General features: G+C 36.2%; 1 protein-coding gene across 3 annotated transcripts in view; it reads right to left on the bottom strand.

Moving 5' to 3' along the window:
• The window catches only part of LOC150109475 (armadillo repeat-containing protein 8-like), a 235,349-nt gene that overhangs the window by 140,614 nt on the left and 69,252 nt on the right, over positions 1–25,483 (bottom strand). For 2 of the 3 annotated variants that reach the window (XM_090408488.1, XM_090408504.1), the window contains exon 5: positions 23,122–23,315. In XM_090408488.1, the coding sequence (XP_090264614.1) occupies positions 23,122–23,315 (194 nt within the window). The remainder of the gene's footprint in view (positions 1–23,121; positions 23,316–25,483) is intronic. The other variant, XM_090408496.1, reaches the window with a different exon arrangement.

Below are 25,483 nucleotides of genomic sequence, written 5' to 3'. Positions count from 1 at the left end.
GTCTAACATGTCTGGGCCATGAGGCCAAATAGAGACCACATCATCTACATATCTTACCCAGATAGAAGGTTTGAGTGGGGCTGAGTCTATGGCTCAGGGGTGGTGGTTGTGGGAGAGTTTGTGAGTGTATCTGCCTGTGTGTGTGGGTTTTCTGTATACAGTGAAGGCAAGTGTATTATTAGGCAGGTGTATGACTAAGGTGTCTAGGAAGGGTAAACAATTGTTCTTTTCCTTTTTCATAGTAAACTGGATTCTTGGATGTAGGCTATTGAGATGACTGAGGAAGGAGTCTAACGTGTCTGGGCCATGAGGCCAAACAGAGACCACATCATCTACATATCTTAGCCAGATAGAAGGTTTGAGTGGGGCTGAGTCTATGGCTCGTTTTTCAAAATCTTCCATATAGAAATTGGCAAGGGGGGGTGAGGGGGGGAAACCCATGGTGGTTCCCTCTATCTGCTTGTAGATTTTGTTCTTCCAAGAGAAATACCCAGAGTTAATGGCAAAGGAAAAGAGATCTAAGATGTCAGTTAAGGGAATATTGGTAAACAAAGAGGAGATATCAAAGCTTACCAATATGTCTGCATTATTCAAAGTTAAATTTTCTGTGAGGGCTTTAAAGTGGGTCGAGTTTTTTATATGGGAAGTGGACCTTCCGGTGAGGGGGGGGGGTCAAAGAGTTGGCCAGCTGTTTAGACAGTCTGTAGCAAGGTGCATTGGTGGCATCTACTATAGGCCTGAGTGGGGAATTGGGTTTGTGGATTTTTGGTAAACCGTATATTCGGGGGGGATGGGAGCGGAAAGGTATAAGTTTTTTCATGATGTCAGGGGGCCAGGAGGTTACTTTTTTAAGTAAGATTTTTAATTTCTTAACTTGTGTTTTTGTAAGGTCATGTTCTAGCAGGATGTAGGTAGCGCCATCACGGAGGATAATGTTCATTTTACGATGCCACCAATGCACCTTGCTACAGACTGTCTAAACAGCTAGCCAACTCTTTGATCCCCCTCACCGGAAGGTCCACTTCCTATATAAAAAACTCGACCCACTTTAAAGCCCTCACAGAAAATTTAACTTTGAATAATGCAGACATATTGGTAAGCTTTGATATCTCCTCTTTGTTTACCAATATTCCCTTAACTGACACCTCATCTCTCTTAGAAAACGTTTTTCCCTCTGACATCTTAGATCTCTTTTCCTTTGCCATTAACTCTGGGTATTTCTCTTGGAAGAACAAAACCTACAAGCAGATAGAGGGAACTGCCATGGGTTCCCCCCTCTCACCCCCCCCCCCTTGCCAATTTCTATATGGAAGATTTTGAAAAACGAACCATAGACTCAGCCCCACTCAAACCTTCTATTTGGCTAAGATATGTAGATGATGTGTTCTCTATTTGGCCTCATGGCCCAGACATGTTAGACTCCTTCCTCAGTCATCTCAATAGCCTACATCCAAGAATCCAGTTTACTATGGAAAAGGAAAAGAACAATTGTTTACCCTTCCTAGACACCTTAGTCACACATCTGCCTAATAATACACTTGCCTTCACTGTATACAGAAAACCCACACACATAGGCAGATTCATTCACAAACTCTCCCACCACCACCCCTCGCAACAATATGGCATTATTAAAACTCTTACCAAGAGAGCCCACAATCTTCATTCCAGTGGAACTGCCCTCACTACTGAGCTTAACCACATACAGGGTGTTCGGGATAAATTTGACAGTTTCGTAAGGAAAAAGAAAATCTTCTTTGTATCTATTAAATTTAATGAATTGACAAAAAAAACATTACAGGCAGAGTTAATTACAATACTATCAACAAGATTTACTCAAAATAACCACCATTAGCATCGATCACAGCTTCAATTCTGCTTCGGAACCTCGAACAAGCTGATGCTACAGTCTCCCTGGGAAGGGCCGCAAAAACTGTTTTAATTTTATCCATTAACTGGGCTTTTGTATTACTGGAAGTGCGATTGGTGTCTTTTTCAACTGCGCCCCATACAAAATAATCCATGGGGTTAAGGTCTGGGGAGTTTGGAGGCCAAACATTTGGACTGGTGAAGTCGTAGAAATTTTCAGACAACCATTTTTGACTTTTCCCAGAGGTGTGGCAAGGGGCCGAATCCTGCTGCCATACATACGGCCTACCATTGGCTACCCTTGTTATCCAGGGCTTGACTACAGTTAGCAACTCCACGAACAAAGCCCGAATTCCAATGCCAGGGTTCTTCAACACACCTGTTCCTGCAGATTTGCGAGGAATTCTGCTGTACGAACGCAATCAGATCGTCTGCTAGGGATCTTTCTTCTTGCTACATCCTCGTAGTCACCATTGCAAGTCTCTAGTTCATGCCTGATTGCTTTTACTGTATTCAGGGAGCATTGGGCAGCAGTCGTAATATCCTTATTTTGATGGCGGGCACGAATCATCATGATACAAGTTATTCTCTTCCATGATTCAGGTGGGTTCCAGCTATCCATCCTTTCTGACATCTTGTATATGAATGAAGAAGGGTCCAAACTTTTAAATGAAGAGAAGTGTGTGTTAATACATGTAACTTACGGAAAAATATAATTAATTATAAATATGTCAAATTTATCCCGAACACCCTGTACATAGCACTTTCCTCTCCAATGGCTACAGCGAACACAGGATCAAAAAAATAATCAGTTCCTCCCCCATTCCCCATCCTTCTCGTCAACAAGATTTTAAAAATGCCATCACCATACCCTACATCCGTGGCACATCCGAAAAAATAGCCAAGATACTAAAAAAGTACAACCTACACACAGCATATAAGCCCCACCGCAAACTTGCTACCCTTATCCGTTCTACGAAAGATCAGCTCCCTCCTCTCTCTCTGCCTGGAGTTTACAAAGTACCCTGTTCCTGTAAGCTGGCGTACTTTGGACAGACAGGCAGATCAGCATCCATCTGCCTGGAGGAACACAAGTCTTACATCTGTAAACACAACTATGGCCATTCAGGCTTAGCTGACCATGTTTTGGACACTACCCACAGGGTATCATGGAAGAAAACCACCATGCTCCACCACAGCAAATTCAAGAAAGAGAGACTTTTCTTAGAAGCAGTAGCAGCTCTCAGGAACCAACCAAATCTTAATAAATACGGTTGCATTAAGCTTCCGAAGATTTGGGAAACACTCATCACCAGAGGGTGCTCCACCTAGATAGGACTTTAGTATCACCCACGTGGTTGGGTTTAGTATTGTTTTAACATTTGTGTGCATGTTACATTAATTGTTTTTGTAATCCCCGTAGATGTCCTAGTGACTAGGACGAAATATAGGAAGTATTAAATTCTATTTTAATTCTTTTTGAATGTTGTAAAAAATCCCTTAAGCCTCCAACATGATGTCCTCACAGCACTTAAGCCTCTACACACGAATTAAGAGAAAGACACTATGTAATGTGCCAGAATGTATGAAATGGTATCTCAAATCAATTCATTCACTCTTATTCACAGACACTATCAGTTACTCTGCTTGCATTTTCTAGACATGTCCATGTATAGCACAGATTATGGATCACATTAAAAAACATGTTGCTTATGCATCAAATGTGGTTGCATTTTTTTTTTATACTGAAAAGTTAATTTATATATCCATATATTAAGAAATATGGATACATCAAAACTGGATAATAGAACAAGAGTATATTAACAACTAGAGCAAACATAACTGATGTATCTATTTTGACTGATAGTGGGAAGGACAAAAATATACTGATACCAAGAAATCCAACTGAGTGACATGCCATTACAATCAATATTGTCAAGTAGAGTATAGTATTTCTTTGGTATAAAAGTAGTGAAGTTTCTTTATGAACATTCTCAATAATATCTATTAGCAGATTTTTTTTCCTAACTGTTATACATACACTGTTTCTTTAACTGCAATCAGAACCTTTCATCACTAACAAAGGACAGCAAGATATAAAAACATTGCTTGCTGTATGGTAATACATTATTATTTTCAAAATATTTTCTTTTGCACAATTAAAAATTGGCAAAACAAAAGTACTAAAATGCACGTTTTAAAACATAACAAAAAAAAAAAAAAAAAAACCTGAATGTTACTTTTAAAAGTATTTCCACTGAGCAGTTGCCTTGTAATTCCCTTCCCCACTGTAACTGTAACAGTCATTGCAACCCTCTAACTTGCATTGCCTCTACAACTCCTCTTTATACAAGTTGAGGCTGTCTTCTCTTCTGTCTTCCTGGTGGTGACCAATTCATCACTTGCTTCGGCCATCTCTCCTGTAGCATCTGTTGAACAGTCTATACCACTGTAAAGATCAACATTCCAGGTGATCCATCACATTTATTTTTTTGCAAATTCAATCTCTCCACGGCAATCTCATTCGGAAATCTCTGAAGGTGAGATACATACACTTTGTCATTAAGTCATCCATTTTTACAGCTCTTATACAACTCTTTAGCTTTGCATTCGATGTCCATTCTTCTCCCCCATACATCAGAACACTCTCTACTATTCATTTGGAATATCATCTTAGTTTCCTGCCAAATGTCCCTACTCCATAATGCACCATTTAGCTGTTTAGTGGCATCACGGGATTATTGGATGACACGGGATAATCATCCAATAATCCCGTAGCATTATGGGATTATTGGATGACACAATAATCTACATCTTTCTCACATGTACCCAACTTATGAATGATAGATCCTAAGTATCTGAAATTATCTACTGCCTTGACTGACTATAAGATCTAAATCTCTGCTTTCTCCACCAACCACCAAATATTTTGTCTTGATAAAATTTACTTTTAGACCTACCTTTCTTTAAACAACCAGTTTCTGCATCATAAAGTCAATGTCATCCTGATCAGGAGCAATTATCACTTGATCGTCAGCAAACAATAGTGAATGCATGACACTATTTCCAATCTCAATTCCTATAGTTCTACATTGTTAAATCGATGTTTCTATACTATATCTTTAATTTATCTTTATTTAGTGCTTAATTTGGTGTTTCCTTATCTCTATCCTTTCTTACCTAAAACCTTATACAATCAAAATCCTACTGGCTGCTCTATTGTTATATATTTACCTTTCATTATTTATTCTTTCTTCTCTTAATTTAATCTTATATCTAGGATTGTTTCCTCTTTGGATACTGGCGAATTTATATTTTGCTGCGCCAGCCAGTATAGTAGAAAAGATCCTTACTCAGGGAGACAATACTAGAGTCTGAAGATTACTTACACAATATCTTACTTACTGCAGTATAGATTTAGATTATTGCAGTCGTGACCTAAATCTAGTATTATATTCACTCTTTAAATCCTTCCCATCAAAATAGGTTCTATTTTTATAAGTGGTAGGTTGGAATCGTAATCAGGCATGACTCAGGTTCAGGTAAATATGACATGTTTATTGGAATATCTAAAACACAATAAAAAATTCATACACTCAATTATGCTCAATACTAAATAAAACTCGAATTAAGAGGTTAACACTTTCTAAATTAATTAAATCATATAAAGCATGCTAAACACAGTAACTGCATATTGGGATAGATAGCAAATGATATGAAGTTAAGCTAAATACCTTTCAGTAGTATTACTCGCAAGAGAAAACTAACAAACATTCCAATGTTACTGAGACAGTAAATTCTACTATTCTTATCACATCAAGTTAATCCTATCACATACAAAATTACAAAAGATCTCTTCCAAACAATTCTTCTTACTCTCAAAGGAGGTTAACTTTCTAAATAGAGACTGTCCACAGAGTTCTTTAGAATACAGTTCTTAATTTCATGTTCGTAAACAATCTTCTCTCTTCTAATGAACTTTCACACAAAATTAGAGTAATTGCACCTCACCAAGCTTTTTCCACGTCGTTCTGCACCACGTGTATGTCTGAATACTTCTCATCTATTGGCTGTCCATACGCCAACGTAGGGGTTATGCTATCTTCATTCCTTCTGCCAAAAAAGGACTCAAATCTTTGCGTTTCAGGAACAACTCGATGGGACTTTTCAGCGACGGCTTGATTCTGCTAGGACTGGAATTTTTACCTTCAGCTTTGCATAGAATCCTACTTCATTTTAAGAACACTCGCAGTCTGACATCTTATCACAGATTTCATCCTTCCCTTACATGAAACTGCCCGCTAACTTCCGAACCACCAAAACAGGAAAACATTACGACCAAAGAGTGTTCCGATACGGGCTCAACCCCTTATATTCTTCTATAGAGTGCCCTCTTTTCTCAGTCCCCTTTTTGCACACGGCCTTTATCTTTTCACCCCTTTGGGTTCATCCTTCGCTTTTATGATGCTGTTATACTTGGATTCACAGAATACATGGCAACGTAATTTTCCGAGTAAGCTATAGCCGCTAGCATTACGCTGTACACATGTAGCTTTATGCCTTCCAGGAATTATTACTTAGCAACTTTTTAGATGACTCGCAGTAAATTTTACATAGCTTAAGTGAGGCTTAAATTTAAATCAGATTATCTCTCTTTTTAGACATACTTAAAAATGAAATCTTAATATAATCACCACAGCTTAAATATAAGGTACTTAAAATAAAGAATACAAATTTTACATAAAGTGAAGAAGTTTCACTTTAAATTACAACTGATGTGCAGGTATTTCTCTTTGCCAGCAAGTTTTATATTTAGACCCTAAATGAATGATTTCTTTTTAAGATTCCTTCATTTAGGATCTAACAACATGAAACATTCCAACGGGCCACCACTGCATCAAGGTAAATCTTGATGGATGTACAATGTCCAACAGGGTTGAACATTGCGCATTCCTGTCTCAGACCTTTAGATGTTACAAACTCAGCTGGCACCAGTCTGCCACACTTAACTGCTACAGCACACCTTCTATATACACTAGTGGCCAAAATTGTGGAAACCTTTTGGAAAAAATTATGAGGTTTGATGGCTCATAACACCACTTTCTTTTTGGTGTAATACCATAAAATTATATATCAATGGAAAATAATTTAATCAAGAATGTAATGCAACAATTGTTCAATTATCTGTATTCTATGAAAAGTTATAGTCAAATAACCAGAAAAAAGAAGCACAACTTGCTTAGGTTGATATGAAGTAGCTTTCCTTCATTTGAATGTAGCCAATGAACGTGAGTGTTTAGAGAGCCAATAAGGTCACAGTAGGATTCAGCTATTGATGTCATGTATTAGAGCTGAAGGAGGACATTTGTCAGTGTGTTATGTGATTGCTATGAAGTTGGTTGTTTTTTTTTTTTTGTGTTCTTTCATTTAGTGAGCTTGTAAAACATAATAAAATTAAAGAAATGGCGCAAACAGTTGACTGGTCACCCAGAAAGTGATGTAAAATTAAGTGAACAAGGCTACAGTTATGAAGAAATTAGAAGAAAAATTTGTGGAAATTTAACCAAAGGTGGCATTTCTAAATTTTTGAAGAGTTATAAGGAGACTCAGTCACTACAAAATCAGACTGGTAAAGGCAGGAAAAGGGGCACAACAGCAAGTGATGATAGAAGAATTAAGGGACTGTACCTACGTGACAGAAGAAAATCATCTGGGTGTATACAAGATGAAATGATGCAATACAATGTGAAGTTGAGTGCAAGGACTGTTCGGCACAGACTGCAGGAATTTGGTCTAAATGCTAAAATTCCACGAAAAAAGCCATGTTAACTGGACAACGGATCAATGGAATGTGTTATTTGGAGTAATGAGACCAAAATCTCCGTTTGGTAGTGATGGCATAAAATATGTAAGGAGAAGAATCGGAGAAGATTTGCATCCTGATTGCATTACACCTACTGTGAAACACACACTTAGTGTTATGATCTGGGGTTGTATGACATCAAAAGGTGTGGCCAGAATTTGCATGATTAATGGGAATATAAATGCCCAAAAATACATAAATGAAATACTTGAGCCCAAACTGAAGTCTTCCGCACATGATCTTTTCCAAGATAATGAAGCATTTATATTTCAACAGGATTCAGCTCCATGTCATGTTGCTGCTGTGTGCAAAAAGTAGTTTCAAGATAATCATATTCCACTGCTGGAATGCCTGGGAATAGCCCAGACCTTAACCCAATCGAAAATCTATGGAGCCGACTAAAGAAACTTGTTAGTCAGAAGCAACTCACCAATCAAACCCAATTAATAGAAGCAATAATTCAATCATGGTTTCACATTATGACAGCTGCAGAACTAAAAAACTTCGTTCACTTCATGGGAAGGAGTTGTAAAGCTGTAATTAATGCTAAAGCTTACCCAACAAAGTATTAACTCACATTGTGAGAATTTTTGTATATCTCCTTTTTTCTTTGTGTTTCACTTTTCTTCTTTATAACTGCTGTGTTAATAAAAAAAATCCTTCAAGTTATGGCATTACATTCTTGATTAAATTATCTTTCCATTGATATATAATTTTATGGTATTACACCAAAAAAAAAGTGGTGTTATGAGCCATCAGACCTCAAAAATACACTTTTTCCAAAAGATTTCCAAAATTTTGGCCACTAGTGTATAGGAAGTTCAAAGACTCATCAGAAATTACTAGAACTTGAACATTCTTGTTATAATTCTTAGCAGCTGGTCACCTCCACACCTCTACAATTCCATGAGTATTCCTCCTGGGCCAGCTGACTTTCTATTACATACCCATGCCAATGCATTTTACACCTCATCTTCCAAAAATGGATCCAACTGTTTCTGTATGCTCAAATCACCATCTGCATCTCTCTCAATGTATTCCTTCGTATTCTCTGTCGGAAGGTTCTTAAAATCTACAGTTCAAAATTTGAAAAGCAGAAAAAAAAATTCTGCAAGAACCATGAGACTGAGACATCATCATCATCAAATTCCTGATTTGTACCCTCAAGGGGTGGTACAGGATATGATAGTACTACATGAAAAATTTACAACATTAATAACTTCCTATCCACAATTTTCCTCCAAATCAGTCTGTTACTTGTCAAGACTCCAATATTATCAGATCTTGTATTTCTATCGTCTGAGGCACTTTGTACCGTATCAATCCACCTATTTTTTGGTCTTACTATGGGTCGTTTTCCTGCTAACCTGGTAGAGAACACTTGTTTTGCTAATCTTTCCTCGCCTATTCTGTTTAAATGACCATACCACCTGAGATTAGCTCTGCTAACGCATTCCTGGATGCTGACAATGTCAAGTTCTTTCCTAATATCCTCGTTTTTAATATGATATTGCCATTGATGCCATCTGTTCACCCCTCTAATCTTTCTCAGGACTATCATATCTGCGGTCTCTAGTCTTTACTCAAGTGTTTTACTTCTGACCCAGCTCTCAAATCCATATGTTAAAACTGGTTTGAACTCTGTCTTGTATACAGGTAATTTAGTGTTCTGATTAATTTCTCTCTTATTCCATATGAATTTATTCAATTCACTTCCTACCATGCCAGCTTTGTTGATTCTGTTGTCTATTTCGTTGAAAGTTTGTTTTTCACTTGGTCAGACTATAATAAATTTAGTTTAATCCTTTATCCAAGTGTGTGCAAACAAAGTTTGCGCCTGAAAGTATCTTCAGGACTGGGGTAAAGTGGTACAACACCGGGCGACTCCTTGCAAAGGTGGAGCAAGCTACCAACACTCCTATCTCAGTATCTCCTATGATGCAAAACACATCTCCTTGTGAATATGTATAATGTTATGCATTAAGGGAAGGGCCACTACCCAGACTAGTTTCGACCATTATTGAGGTCTCTTCAGTGGGAGCCAGGCTCAAGTGGAAATACCAAGGCAGAAGCATTAGCAAGGTCATCTCCTCCTATAGGAGCTGCCAAACGGTGTGCCACCTTTTAATTAAATTACTCTGGATTTAGAGAAAGATGTTGAAAGTTTATTTTTCACTTGGTCAGACTATAATAATAAACTTTCAACATCTTTCTCTAAATCCAGAGAAATTTAATTAAAAGGTGGCACACCATTTGGCAGCTCCTATAGGAGGAGATGACCTTGCTAATGCTTCTGCCTTGGTATCTCCACTTGGGCCTGGTTCCCACTGAAGAAACCTCAATAAAAGTCGAAACCAGTCTGGGGAGTAGCCCTTCCGTTAATGCATAACATTATACATATCCATAAGGAGATGTGTTTTTGCATTATGGGAGATACTGAGATAGGAGTGTTGGTAGCTTGCTCCACCATTGCAAGGAGTCATATGGTGTTGTACCACTTTACCGCAGTCCTGAAGATACTTACAAGTGCAAACTTCGTTTGCACACACTTGGATAAAGGGTTAAATTAAATTTATTATTGTTGTCTATTTCCATATTTAATTTACCATCTTCAGTAAAAATCGTGCATAAGGAGCTGAAATGTTTTACTTGTTCCACAGGTTCTCCGTTCACAACACAGTTGATATTTTCAATGATTCTCCCTATTTTCATTGTCTTTGTCTTTTTGTTGCTGACCATCATACCATACCTCAACAGTTATTCAATTTAGTCAGGGAATCTTGCAAGCTTGTAGTGGGTTTATTTTGAAGTATAACATCGTCTGCATAAAGCAAAGAGCTGACATTATCATCTCCAATTTTGATATCATGTTTAATACCACTTTCCTTAATAATGTGATCCATATAGATAATGAATAACAGAGGGGATAACGTACATCCTTGTCTGACACCAGATTTAACATTAAACCATCTTCCTGTACTTCCTTCAATTCTAACTGCTGACTTACAACTCAAATAAAGACTAAGTATTGCTTGATATAATGCCCCATTGACACCATATAACTGTAGCATATTGAACAGCTTCTCTCTTGGCACCTTGTCATATGCCTTTTCCAGATCGACAAAACTTAAATATAGATCTTTAAGTTATATTCCCATGCTTTCTCAACTATCTGTTGTAAAGTGAAGATCTGATCCTGACAGCCTCTATTTGGCCTGAATCCAGCTTGTTCTTCACCAAGCTTTTCTTCCACAATTTTTCCTCAACCGTTTCTCAAGTATACTTGCATAGATCTTGCCAGGAACACTCAGTAGGGAAATACCTCTGTAATTCTCACATTGTTTTATTTCCTTTTTTATATATGGGTACTATTAGAGCTCTACTCCAATCATCAGGAATTTGTCCCTCTGTCCAGGCTTTCTGAACTATACAGTGCAGCCACTGTAAGACTTTGACACCACAATACTTCAGCATTTCTGGTCGAATATCATCTACTCCTACTGCCTTTCCACCTTTGATGGCTTTTTCTACTTCAAGTATGGATATGTATTCCTGACTGTATGCCTGTTCAGTGTTTTCTACCACTGTGCAATCACTGCTTGTTTCATTTTGCAATTTTTCGAAGTAATTACTCCATACTTCAAGGATATCTTTTTCTCCTCTTTTCATGTCACCTTTGTCATCTCTAATTCCTTTTACAGCACTCTTTCCTCCATTTTTAAGCTTCTTCAACAACCTCTAGAATATCTTACCAACTTCTTGATATTTATTTTCTAAGTTGTTGCCAAAGTCCTCCCATGACTTTTGTTTAGCTACTGAGACTTGACTTATTTAAATGTTTTTTAAAAATTAAAAAAATATAAAAAAAAAAAAAGAATAAGTGATAATTGATATGTTGCATCACATTGTATAAGTTGCAATGTTCACCGTTATTTTAATGTTTATAAACAGTTTTTGCCTGATATCATATTGCATGCCTTTTCAACATCTATAAAACTCATTTACAGACATTTGTCTTTAAAGTAGGAATGACCCTAACAACTCCAAATGTTATAATAAAAAAACTTTATCATGTGTCATAAAACCACTTTCACAATTTATTATTATTACATGGATTTATTATTACCTCTATGAAGTTCAAAGACTCAAACTATACACACAACACCTATCGTATCTCTCTTTAAATTTACTGACTGGCAATCTATTTCAATCATTCACCAAACTCCAAGTTAAAAATTTCACCCTGACATGCTTACTAACCACTTTTACTCAATTTCCAGGAATAACTCCTTGTTTCGCCCTCTCTAATCAAGTGCTGAAATATTCCTCTGCATCAATGGATATTCAATAATCCCACAACAGTAGTTGCATTAAGATTCTCCAATATACTAAGCACCTCTAACTTATTTCTATTCTCACAACAGTTCCTGTTGCATTAAGATTCTCCAATATACTAAGCACTTCTAACTTATTTCTAAACAGTTCCTGTCACAGTAATAACCTTACCTAGTGTAGACCCTTGCAAAGTGGTCACTCAGTAACTCAACTACTTTGTCCTTTTTGTCACTTTTCCACCATCAGCACTAGTAAAAATAATCCTTCCATAGTCATTCTTTCTTTTACTTAATACATAGCAAAAGAACTTTTTGGGATTTCCTTTGGCTGGTTCAGCTAATTTCTTCTTATCTGATTTAACCTTCCTTACCATGCTTGTCACCTTTCTTGCCTTGCTGTCCAATATTCTCCTTCTATTGTCTCCAAAATATTTTCTATTTCTGCAGCTCCTACTTAATGATACTAATCATCTAACTCCCATCTGATTTATCCTCCTGACCTTGGGTATACAGTCTGATACTGCTTTGTTTAGATATCCCCTGACCATTTCCAGTGACAATGCTTCAAGCTGCCTCCTAAGCTTGTCATAATCATCTGCCCTAGTTCCACATACACCTCTCATTAAATGAAAATTTCACGTTTCACAACCTTGCATGTCAAGAAAGCATAATCACATGATGAGAGGTAATATGGCTACCTTAGTTACAAACAGATCTAATCCTATAACCAGATCCAATATCATCAAACCCATGAGTCCTCTCATTATCATTTATCATTCCTGTTTGGTCAGAATCCAACTTATTCTTCCAGAAGTTTGTCTTCAACTTTTATTTAGCTTCTGTTAAGTATGTTTGCATGCATCTTGCCTAAGGTACTTAGTAAAGAAATTCCTCTAAAATTCTTTCATTTTATATATATGAAAGAATTTTCTGTAAACTGTTTTTTGATCAGAAAACAATGTCCTTATGAAGATGTTCAACCAATCAATTATATCAAAAAACATAGTTCACATTAACAGGCATTATAACAATAAAAATTATGATAATGCAAGTGCCCAAAGTTGTGCACACTTTAAATTTATCTTTTCATGACATTTTGAAAAATGAAAAGTTATGAAATTCTCCATAAATTGCATGACAAAAATTATAATAGATGATAGCTTGATGAGTGATTAGTGGTTTATCCATACATTCTGTCTGGTTAGTCTAGCGGCTATGCGCATCACGGCCATATGCCTGGGGAAGGAGTATCCTAGGTTTGATTCCCGTCGACGATGTGAAGAGCTTAAGGATCTTCCTCAGCCATAGCCAAGATAGCCAGTCTTGGGAGTGGACAGCAGGGTTTTTCATCCCGGAAGCAGGCAAACCAGCCCCGTGAACACACAGGATATAGTCATAGGATAGAGTACAGCAAGGAAGGCAACGGGAAACAACCTTGCTCATAATCATCTCCCTAGTATGGCAGAAAGGAATAGAATAGATATAGATAGCAATGCCTGTCTAGTTACTTAGAACTAAAACACCTTTGCAAAGCAATGCATCAACAAGGATTTCAGTGGAATTTTAATGCTTGTGAATGACAAAACGATTCATAAGCCACGGTCAATGTTTGCTAGTAAATCTTTAGGGATAACAATAAATCAACCCACAGTTTGTTATAGTGAATTTCTTTTAGCATAGCATAGTATATGATGTTTTTGGTCAGGACTTTTCAGTAGCTTGTTACAGTGAGAGATTTCATAGTGGTGTTTGTATGGTGAAAGTCTACTATATTTGACTTAAGAGTTCCAGTGCCTGAAATCTCTATCTTTTATAAACACAAAGTTTAAACACTGAGACTTATTTGTGCCTATGGTCCCACAGAAGGTTCTACTAATGTAGAAGTGGAGGAATTTTTTGATGCTTTAGAGAAAGCAAATGACACAATGAAAAAGGAAAAGTTGGTCCTTGTTGGGGGATCTATATAGCAGAGTAGGAAATGATTTTCAGACATACAAAAATAATTTGGGAAAATTTGGAGAAAAGAGCAAAGCTAATAATAATGGCAAATACCTATTACATTTCTGCTCAGGACATGGACTGGCTATTACTAACACCATGTTCCAACATAAAAATGTGCACAAATTCACATGGAGAAAAGAGGCAAGGAATACAAAAAGTCTCATTGACTATGTTATTGTTGATAGTGATGTTTTCTCCCTGGTACAGGATACCAGAGTGTACAGAAAATATGAAATTGAAAGTGATCACTATTTAGTCTTGAGCAAGATAAAATTGAATTTCATATTGAAAAGAATAACATGTAAGAAAGATTTAAAGCGAATAAAAGTTGAGCAGCTCTCAGATGTGAACTGTAGACTAAAATACACAAAGATTATTGAAGAAAAAATGAAAGAGTTTGAGAACAGGAACCAAACCTTTGAGATTCAGTGGCAAACTCTGAAGAAAAAATTGATTGATTCTGCCAGAGTGTGGTGAGTTTTTCTGCAAGGATAAAAAAATCAGAACTCCCTGGTGGACACAGGAAGTTAAAGAGGCAGTGAAGGAAAAGAAGAAAGGATATCAAACGTTCCTGGCAAATAAGTCAGCTTGTGATCTTAGAGAATACAGAGACAAATGTAAGAAAGTTAAACACTGTATAAAACTAGCTAAACAAAAGTCATGGGAGTATTTTGGCAAGAACATTGAAAATAAATATCAAGAAGGTGGTAAGATATTCTGGAGGTGGTTGAAGAAGCTTAGAAATGAAGGAAAGAGTGCTGTAAAAGGAGTTAGAGATGATAAAGGTGACATGAAAACAAGAGAAAAAGATATCCTTGAAGTATGCAGTAATTACTTTGAAAAACTGCTAAATGAAACAAGCAGTGATGACAGCACAGTGTTAAAAAAACACTGACCAGGCATGCATTCAGGAAATACATATCTATACTTGAAGTAGAAAAAGCCATCAAAGGCTTGAAATGCGGAAAGGCAGCAGGAGTAGATGATATTCGACCAGAAATGCTGAAGTATTGTGGTGTCAAAGTCTTACAGTGGCTGCACTGTATAGTTCAGAAAGCCTGGACAGAGGGACAAATTCCTGATAATTGGAGTAGAGCTCTAATAGTACCCATATATAAAAAAGGAAATAAAACAATGTGAGAATTACAGAGGTATTTCCCTACTGAGTGTTCCTGGCAAGATCTATGCAAGTATACTTGAGAAACGGTTGAGGAAAAATTGTGGAAGAAAAGCTTGGTGAAGAACAAGCTGGATTCAGGCCAAATAGAGGCTGTCAGGATCAGATCTTCACTTTACAACAAATAGTTGAGAAAGCATTGGAATATAACAAAGATCTGTATCTAAGTTTTGTTGATTTGGAAAAGGCATATGACAAGGTGCAAAGAGAGAGAAGCTGTTCAATACACTACAGTTATATGGTGTAAATGGGCCATTATATCAAGCAATTTGAGTTGACTTTATTTGAGTTGTAAATCAGCAGATAGAATTGAAGGAAGTACAGGAAGATGGATTAATTTTAAATCTGGTGTGAGACAAGGATGTACATTATCCCCTCTGTTATTCATTATCTATATGGATCACATTATTAAGGAAAGTGGTATGAAACATGATATCAAAATTGGAGATGTTAATGTCAGCTCTTTGCTTTAAGCAAACGATGTTATACTTCAAAATAAATCCACTACAAATTTGCAAGATTCCCTGACTAAATTGAATAACTGTTGTAATAGATATGGCATGAAGGTCAGCAATAAAAAGACAAAGACAATGAAAATAGGTAGAATCGTTGAAAATGTCAAATGTGTTGTGAACGGAGAACCTGTAGAAAAAGTAAAACATTTCAGCTACTTAGGCACGATTTTTACTGAAAATGGTAAATTAAATATGGAAATAGACAATAGAATCAACAAAGCTGGTATGATAGGAAGTCAATTGAATAAATTCATATGGAAATTTGGGATTTAGCCAACCAAATGATGGTACAACATGACAAAAATTCATGCAGGCTGGGGCTTCGCCCAGTTAAACAAGGCCCCCGTTGTTTTCGCCAGGGAACCAGGGCGAACAGCGAAAAGTCAGCTACTGGAACAAATCTGAAAACAAACCCCAACTCAAAATCACCAGAGTTAAAGATCGATACTATCAACGTAAGAAGTCTGAATGGCAAAGAAATGGAGCTAGCTGAGGAATTAGATAAGTACCAGATCGACATAATAGGGGTGACTGAAACAAAAAAGACCAAAACTGGTGAGATCTTTCTGAGCAATAAATGCAAAATGTTATATTCAGGCAATGACAATCAAGGAAAAGAAGGAGTAGCCATAGTATTCAACACAAAATACGAGGCTAATCTTCTTGAATGGCAGTCAGTCTCAAGTAGAGTAATGTGGGCAAATATGAGAATGGGGAACTGGACAATGAGACTTATTTGTGCCTATGGTCCCACAGAAGGTTCTACTAAGGTAGAAGTGGAGGAATTTTTTGATGCTTTAGAAAAAGCAACTGACCCAATGAAAAAGGAAAAGTTGGTCCTTGTTGGAGATATAAATAGCAGAGTAGGAAATGATTGCGAGACATACAAAAATATTTTGGGAAAATTTGGAGAAAAGAGCAAAGCTAATAATAATGGCAAATATCTGTTGGATCTCGGGACATGGACTGGTTATTACTAACACCATGTTCCAACATAAAAATGTGCACAAATTCACATGGGAAGAAGAGGCTAGGAATAAGAAAAGTCTCATTGACTATGTTATTGTTGATAGTGATGTTTTCTCCCTGGTGCAGGACACCAGAGTATACAGAGGATTTGAAATTGGAAGTAATCACTATTTAGTCTTGAGCACGATAAAATTGAATTTCATATTGAAAAAAATAACATGTAAGAAAGTTTTAAAGCGAGTAGAAGTTGAGCAGCACTCAGATGTGAACTGTAGACTAAAATACACAAAGATTATTGAAGAAAAAATTAAAGAGTTTGAGAACAGGAATCAAACCTTGGAGATTCAGTGGCAAACTCTGAAGAAAACAGTGATTGATTCTGCCAGAGAGGCATGTGGTGAGGTTGTCTGCAAGGGTAAAAAAATCAGAACTCCCTGGTGGACACAGGGAGTTAAAGAGGCAGTGAAGGAAAAGAAGAAAGCATATCAAAAGTTCATGTAAAATAAGTCAGCTTGTGCTCTTAGAGAATATAGAGACAAATGCAAGAATGCTAAACACTGTTTAAAACTAGCTAAACAAAAGTCATGGGAGGACTTTGGCAAGAATATAGGAAATAAATATCAAGAAGGCAGCAATTATTCTGGAGGTTGTTGAAGAAGCTTAGGAATGGAGGAAAGAGTGCTGTAAAAGGAGTCAGAGATGATAAAGGTGACATGAAAACGGGAGAAAAAGATATCCTTGAAGTATGGAGTAATTAATTTGAAAAACTGCTAAATGAAACAAGCAGTGATGAAAGCATAGTGGTAAAAAACACTGACCATGCATGCAGTCAGGAATACATATCCATACTTGAAGTAGAAAAAGGCATCAAAAGATTGAAATGTGGAAAGGCAGCAGGAGTAGATGATATTCGACCAGAAATGCTGCAGTATGGTGGTATAAGAGTCTTACAGTGGCTGCACTGCATAGTTCAGAAAGCCTGGACAGAGGGATGAATTCCCGATAATTGGAGTAGAGCTCTCATAGTACCCATACATAAAAAGGGAAATAAAACTGAATGTGAGAATTACAGAGGTATTTCACTACTGAATATTCCTGGCAAGATCTATGCAAGTATACTTGAGAAACAGTTGAGAAGAATTGTGGAAAAAAAGCTTGGTGAAGAACAAGCTGGATTCAGGCCAAATAGAGGCTGTCAGGATCAGATCTTCACTTTACGACAAATAGTCGAGAAAGCATGGGAATATAACAAAGATCTGTATTTAAGTTTTGTCGATCTGGAAAAGGCATATGACAAGGCCAAGAGAGAGAAGCTATTCAATACGCTGCAGTTATATGGTGTCAATGGGACATTATATCAAGCAATACTTAGTCTTTATTTGAGTTGTAAGTCAGCAGTTAGAATTGAAGGAAGTACAGGAAGATGGTTTAATGTTAAATCTGGTGTGAGACAAGGATGTACATTATCCCCTCTGTTATTCATTATCTATATGGATCACATTATGAAGGAAAGTGGTATTAAACCTGATATCAAAATTGGAGATGTTAATGTTAGCTCTTTGCTTTATGCGGATGATGTTATACTTCTAAATAAATCCACTACAAGTCTACAAGATTCTCTGATTAAATTGAATAACTGTTGTAATAGATATGGTATGAAGGTCAGCAATAAAAAGACAAAGACAATAAAATAGGCAGAATCATTGAAAATGTCAACTGTGTTGTGAATGGAGAACCTGTGGAACAAGTAAAACATTTCCGCTACTTAGGCATGATTTTTAGTGAAGATGGTAAATTCAATATAGAAATAGACAACAGAATCAGCAAAGCTGGTATGGTGGGAAGTCAACTGAATAAATTCATATGGAATAAGAGAGAAATTAGTCGGAACACTAAATTAGCTGTATACAAGACAGTGTTCAAACCAGTTTTAACTTATGGATCTGAGAGCTGGGTCAGAAGTAAAACACTTGATCAAAGACTAGAGACTGCAATATGAGAGTCCTGAGAAAGATTAGAGGCGTGAACAGATGGCAATATCATATTAAAAATGAGGATATTAGGAAAGAACTTGACATTGTCAGCATCCAGGAATGCGTTAGCCGAGCTAATCTCAGGTGATATGGTCACTTAAACAGAATGGGCAAAGAAAGATTAGCAAAACAAGTGTTCTCTGCCAGGTTGGCAGGAAAACGACCCAGAGGAAGACCAAGATATAGGTGGATTGATACGGTACAAAGAGCCTTAGACAATAGAAATATAAGATCTGATAATGTTGGAGTCTTGACAAGTAACAGACTGATTTAGATGAAAATTGTAGATAGGAAGTTAGTAATGATGTAAATTTTTCGTGTAGTAGTACTATCATATCCTGTACACCCCTTGAGGGTACATGCCAGGAATTTGATGATGATGATGAAAGTTTAAACAAGCCTAAACTAATCTGTTCAAACGACTTGGCCCTAAACACTGAACGAAATCACATCCTCAACACTTTCTCAGTCAATGGCTACCCCCCAAAAAATATTAGAACCTACAAACCACAGATCCCCTTCACATCAAGGATTACTCTAAATCCATCACCATTCCCTACATCCGAGGCACCTCGGAAAAGATTACCAAAATCTTAAAAAAACATGACCTGACCTCCTGTTACAGACCTTACAGAAAATTGGCATCCCTTATCCACTCCACTAAATACCAACCACTTCCCCTAGACCTACCTGGTGTATACCAGGTCCCTTGCAGTTGTAAACTGTCTTACTTTGGCCAAACAGGCAGGACAGCGAATATCAGAAGAGGAAAAACAAAAAGGAGAGAGAGTGTGGAAACTATTGGTTTATTAAAGAGATAACAGTACCAAGTTACAATTGAGGGCTATAATAACAAATAACTCAATGCACAGGCTTTGTAGATCGTGTGTGTGTGTGTGTGTAAGTTCAGCTATGGTAAGCAAATGTAATAATGATATGAATGTCATTGAGCATGATTATGTATCTGGCAAAGGTGTAGAAATGTACTCTGAGTTCTGACTGTGTATCTGGGGAAAGGAAAAAAGCAACTTGCCTACCAAGCCAAGAAGACTGTAGATGAAAGTGAAAGAAAAGCCCAGTGGTAACTTATGTTATAATTCAAGAGAAAAGGGGACGAGTTTGTTGCTTTGGTGAATACACTGTGACCCAAGATTATTGGTATTAGTAAAACCGAGAAATTATATTCTGGATTTACTCCTTCATCCAAGTATAAGCAAACAAGTATCTTCGTGACTGGGCTACTTGTATATAGAGGCTAATGACGACATTAATTGCCTTAGTATCCTATAATGTAAAGAACACATCCTTTCAGATGTGTATAATGCTATGCATTATGGGAAGGGTCACTACCTAGACTGGTTTCGACCTTTATTGAGGTCTCATCAGTAGGAGCCAGACCAAGAAGAGAGACTAAGGTTGAAACCAGGGTAGTTAATGGTCCTTACCATAATGCATAGTATTATACACATCCTAATGTTTTGTATTATGGGATATTAAGGCAATTAATGTGAAGTCACTAGCCTCTATACATAAGCAGTCCAGTGGTGAAGATACTTCATGCACAAACATTGTTTGCTAACACTTGGATTAAGGAGGATTAAACCAAGAATATAAATTTCTTGTCATCTTTAATTTTTAGGAAAGATTCCACAGGAATGGAAAGAATGTATGATAATCCCATTGCACAAGTAATTGTGCAAAAACTGATATGTCTAACTACTGATCAGTATCTCTGGAGTGGTGGTGGTGAAGATGTTAAGTTAATCATAAGTTAAGGCCAAGTTGGGAAATTGGGCAATATCATTTTTAATATGATATTGCCATTGATGCCATCTGTTCATGCCTCTAATCTTTCTCAGGACTCTCATATCTGCGATCTCTAGTCTTTGGTCAAGTGTTTTACTTCTGACCCAGCTCTCAGATCGATAAGTTAAAACTGGTTTGAACACTGTCTTGTATACAGCTAATTTAGTGTTCCGACTAATTTCTCTCTTATTCCATATGAATTTATTCAGTTGACTTCCTACCATACCAGCTTTGTTGATTCTGTTGTCTATTTCCATATTTAATTTACCATCTTCACTAAAAATCATGCCTAAGTAGCTGAAATGTTTTACTTGTTCCACAGGTTCTCCATTCACAACACAGTTAGCATTTTCAATGATTCTGAGCTGCAGTTATTTTTCTGATGAGGCTTCAGTGATAAACATTGATCATGAACTACACTAATTGTTTACCATGTGAATGTATAAGAGAGAGAGAGGGTTAAAATGTTTTTTTTTTTTTGTATAATAAGTGAGGCACATGCATTCAGCCTAGGACAATTACATGTTGCTTTCAGAAGAGAGAACACTGTTGAAAAATGTTGAACTTACATAGCACGAGATCAATTTGAAAACAAAGATTTTACACCTATCTTCTATCTATATATAAAGTATGTATATATTTCCACATTGCAGCTTTTGCTACATAAGCATCTAGTTTTATTTTTTGGTTTATATTAAATTAAAGTTTTACTCTAACATGGTAATTGTATCCATAAGTTTCATAATATATTCTGATCACCATGTAAGCATGAAAGAAAGTATCTAGTTTTATTTCCTTGTTTACATAGTATACAATGACAGTTATAATAATCGTCACAGATATCAATTGATGATGAAAAATGTTGAAAGTTTTTTCTATATTTATACAGATATCAATTGTCTGACCATGTTCTCTGAATTATGCAGTGTAATTGCTGTACAACTTTCACAGCTGAATATTATTTTAGTATTTCAAGTCAGTTATCATCTATACTTGCTATCTTTTCATATCACAGGTTTCTGATGGCTTTTATGGTTTATGAATATTATCTATCACTGTTCTACCACTGATTATTTCATTTAATGATTTTAAATCGAACAACCAGAACATCATCTTTAATTTTTTTTTTCATATATGTGCCCTTACCACCACAAAAGGATTTTTTTCCATTTTTATTAATTTTATATACAGGGTGTTCGGGATAAATTTGACATATTTATAATTAATTATATTTTTCCGTAAGTTACATGTATTAACACACACTTCTCTTCATTTAAAAGTTTGGACCCTTCTTCATTCATATACAAGATGTCAGAAAGGATGGATAGCTGGAACCCACCTGAATCATGGAAGAGAATAACTTGTATCATGATGATTCGTGCCCGCCATCAAAATAAGGATATTACGACTGCTGCCCAATGCTCCCTGAATACAGTAAAAACAATCAGGCATGAACTAGAGACTTGCAATGGTGACTACGAGGATGTAGCAAGAAGAAAGATCCCTAGCAGACGATCTGATTGCGTTCGTACAGCAGAATTCCTCGCAAATCTGCAGGAACAGGTGTGTTGAAGAACCCTGGCATTGGAATTCGGGCTTTGTTCGTGGAGTTGCTAACTGTAGTCAAGCCCTGGATAACAAGGGTAGCCAATGGTAGGCCGTATGTATGGCAGCAGGATTCGGCCCCTTGCCACACCTCTGGGAAAAGTCAAAAATGGTTGTCTGAAAATTTCTACGACTTCACCAGTCCAAATGTTTGGCCTCCAAACTCCCCAGACCTTAACCCCATGGATTATTTTGTATGGGGCGCAGTTGAAAAAGACACCAATCGCACTTCCAGTAATACAAAAGCCCAGTTAATGGATAAAATTAAAACAGTTTTTGCGGCCCTTCCCAGGGAGACTGTAGCATCAGCTTGTTCGAGGTTCCGAAGCAGAATTGAAGCTGTGATCGATGCTAATGGTGGTTATTTTGAGTAAATCTTGTTGATAGTATTGTAATTAACTCTGCCTGTAATGTTTTTTTGTCAATTCATTAAATTTAATAGATACAAAGAAGATTTTCTTTTTCCTTACGAAACTGTCAAATTTATCCCGAACACCCTGTATGTCTGTATTTTTTATTGATTTTTTACATAGTTTGGAAACCCTGCTCTAGAAACCAAACATGAACTTTTTCAAGCAGGGCAATGGTCTCACAACAGACTGAGTTCATCTTGCACCTAAAGATAATCACAAATGTCCATGCCTATGGTTTGAACATGCAACCTGTTGGTTTGGGTGTAGATATGCTAACCACTTGGCCAAACAGGATGGTGTATTACCTTTGTAATTTTTCTGTTTGTTGCACTTTTCAGTAACCCATAGAACATATGCTGATTTACTAGACAAACTTTTGATATGATTTCTACTTTTTTTTTCCTGGGGGGGATGGGGGGGGGGGGGCAAGCAACTTAGAATGTTTTCTCTAGATTTTATTACTGGCGCTCTAAATAAATGGCATAGAGGTAAATAATTTAAAAAGAGAAATGAAATTTCTTTATTTACAAGTTACTTACCCTGCAAGAGCTAGTGAGAATTGTCATAACACATTCCTGAGTTGAAACTGTAGGCTGTTTGGCCATGTGAATAAGATGAGGAACAATTGTCTGATCACTATATAAAACTTCAGTTGGTGCCAGTGGACAAAGAAATATAGTACGTAGACATCGAAGACAAGCTTCCACGTATTTCATATGGGAATGTCCTAAACCTAAATAAATGTCTTGTCAAATTTACTTTAATTAAAGCATTTGAACACTATTAGCAAAGAGAGGTATAAAAATGTGAATAACAATATTCTCATAATTCTCACAATATATCCAAGTAAAAATTTGCACATATTTACTTTTACGAGATATTTTTCTTTCTCATGTCAACATTAAATACACCAGAATTAATTCTTTACCCATTCATTGATCAACTACCTTACTTTTTCCAACTTCACTATTTTCAGTCTAACATTATCAGTTTAATGTTAGTGAGTAATCTTTCAGTAATATTTTTAGTTGATCACTGTCAGGAAGAAGGGAAAAGTTAGTAACTTGTGTATTTTGTTTGTAAATAAATGTTTTTCAGATGAATTTACTATAGAATAACACGTGTACCATAGTAAAAATAAATTTGCACATCATCTTACATATCTTAAGATGACATCAGTGCAAACAGCAAATAACAATAAGGCATTGAATAGAGATGTTCATGAATTAAAACTAATGGGCTAAAAATAATTAAAATTAGTTAAAAATAAAATAAGAAATTATAAATTTATTTAATGCAATTGAGGATAACACTTTTGGAATGTTGAGGCAGTCGTTATAATTGAGATTAGGTCGATGAAGTAGGGCTTCAGCACTTTCTTTGTATAACCATTCATGTTTATATATGGATCTATGCAGGCAGCTTGGTGCTTTACCATTGAATCTTATGGCTAAGTGTTTTCAATTCCATGTTGTGCCCTGGCACAACATGGAATACACATCTTTTAGTTTTAACCAGTTTTCCACATGTTTATTTTCTTCTATCAGAAAAAAATATAGTTGTTTTTAAAGTTTTGTAACCTATAAAACTTGTCTTACACGTTTGCTCAAATTTCATATTAAGATATTTCTAGAAGTTCACAAAATACGACCAATGGTGAACTTCCAAAAACCACGTCATAACTATCAACTCGATTATTAGTTTGCCAAATTAGAAAAAGGTTTGTTTCTCTATTAATTTTTTTTTAAACTTTTTTTGTAAAATTCATCATCATCAAATTCCGGCCAGGTACCCTCAAGGGGTATACAGGATATGATAGTACTACATGAAAAATTTACATCATTACTAACTTCCTATGTACAATTTTTCTCCAAATCAGTCTGTTACTTGTCAAGACTCCAACATCATCAGATCTTATATTTCTATCGTCTAAGGCAGTGCTTCCCAAACTTCTGGATGTCAGGGCCCGCTTTGGAAAAATTAAAATATTGCACGGCCACCCTCAAAAAAAATCGTAATTTAGACATATATTATTATAATATTTATTGTATTTATATCCAATACAAAATATACACAGAAAATATTACTAAAATCAAAAGCAAATATTGCATTTTTAGCATCTTACATACACATTTGAGATGGTACATTATCTCATATTTTTATATAGATAGATATATTGTTAATTTACATGTGCAGTACAAGCACATGAAACGTAAAACGATTAGTAATAAAGAAAGAATTAAAAACATAAAAGAAGTTTAATAACAATTTAATGTGACGGATGTGTTTCAATGCTGTTACACAATAAGTCAGTATCAGGTGAAATTAAAATATTGCACGGCCACCCTCAAAAAAAATCGTAATTTAGACATATATTATTATAATATTTATTGTATTTATATTCAATACAATATTTGAAACAATTCTTAGATTTCTGCATTGCAATGAAACTTATATGAATAAGCATATATTTACTAATATTCAATAAGCGCCGAAATACGCAGGAAGCAAAATTTGTGAACCCGCACCAATGTGATTTGTTCCCATTAAAATATAAAAAATAACAAATAAGAAATAATAATTAATAAAAAAAAATACGTTTCTTTTTTTTAAGATAAAAAAACTTACTTAGTCTTAAAAAAAGTTTGTTTTCATTATTTCACGGCCCCCAAGGGGGCCGGGGGCCCACAGTTTGGGAAGCGCTGGTCTAAGGAACTTTGAACGGTATCAGTCCACCTATACCTTAGTTTTCCTCTGGGTCGTTTTCCTGCCAACCTGGCAGAGAACACTTGTTTCGCTAATCTCTCCTCGCCCATTCTGTTTCAGTGACCATACCACCTGAGATTAGCTCTGTTAACGCATTCCTGGTTGCTGACAATGTCAAGTTCTTTCCTAATATCC

Source organism: Typopeltis vanoorti, chromosome 2 (assembly GCF_054136105.1).
Source record: "Typopeltis vanoorti isolate ZY-2024b chromosome 2, IOZ_Tvanoo_1.0, whole genome shotgun sequence".
Lineage (NCBI taxonomy): Eukaryota > Metazoa > Arthropoda > Arachnida > Uropygi > Thelyphonidae > Typopeltis > Typopeltis vanoorti.
The sequence above is the reverse complement of the archived record's forward strand: the minus strand, read 5'-3'. Positions and strand labels throughout refer to the sequence as shown.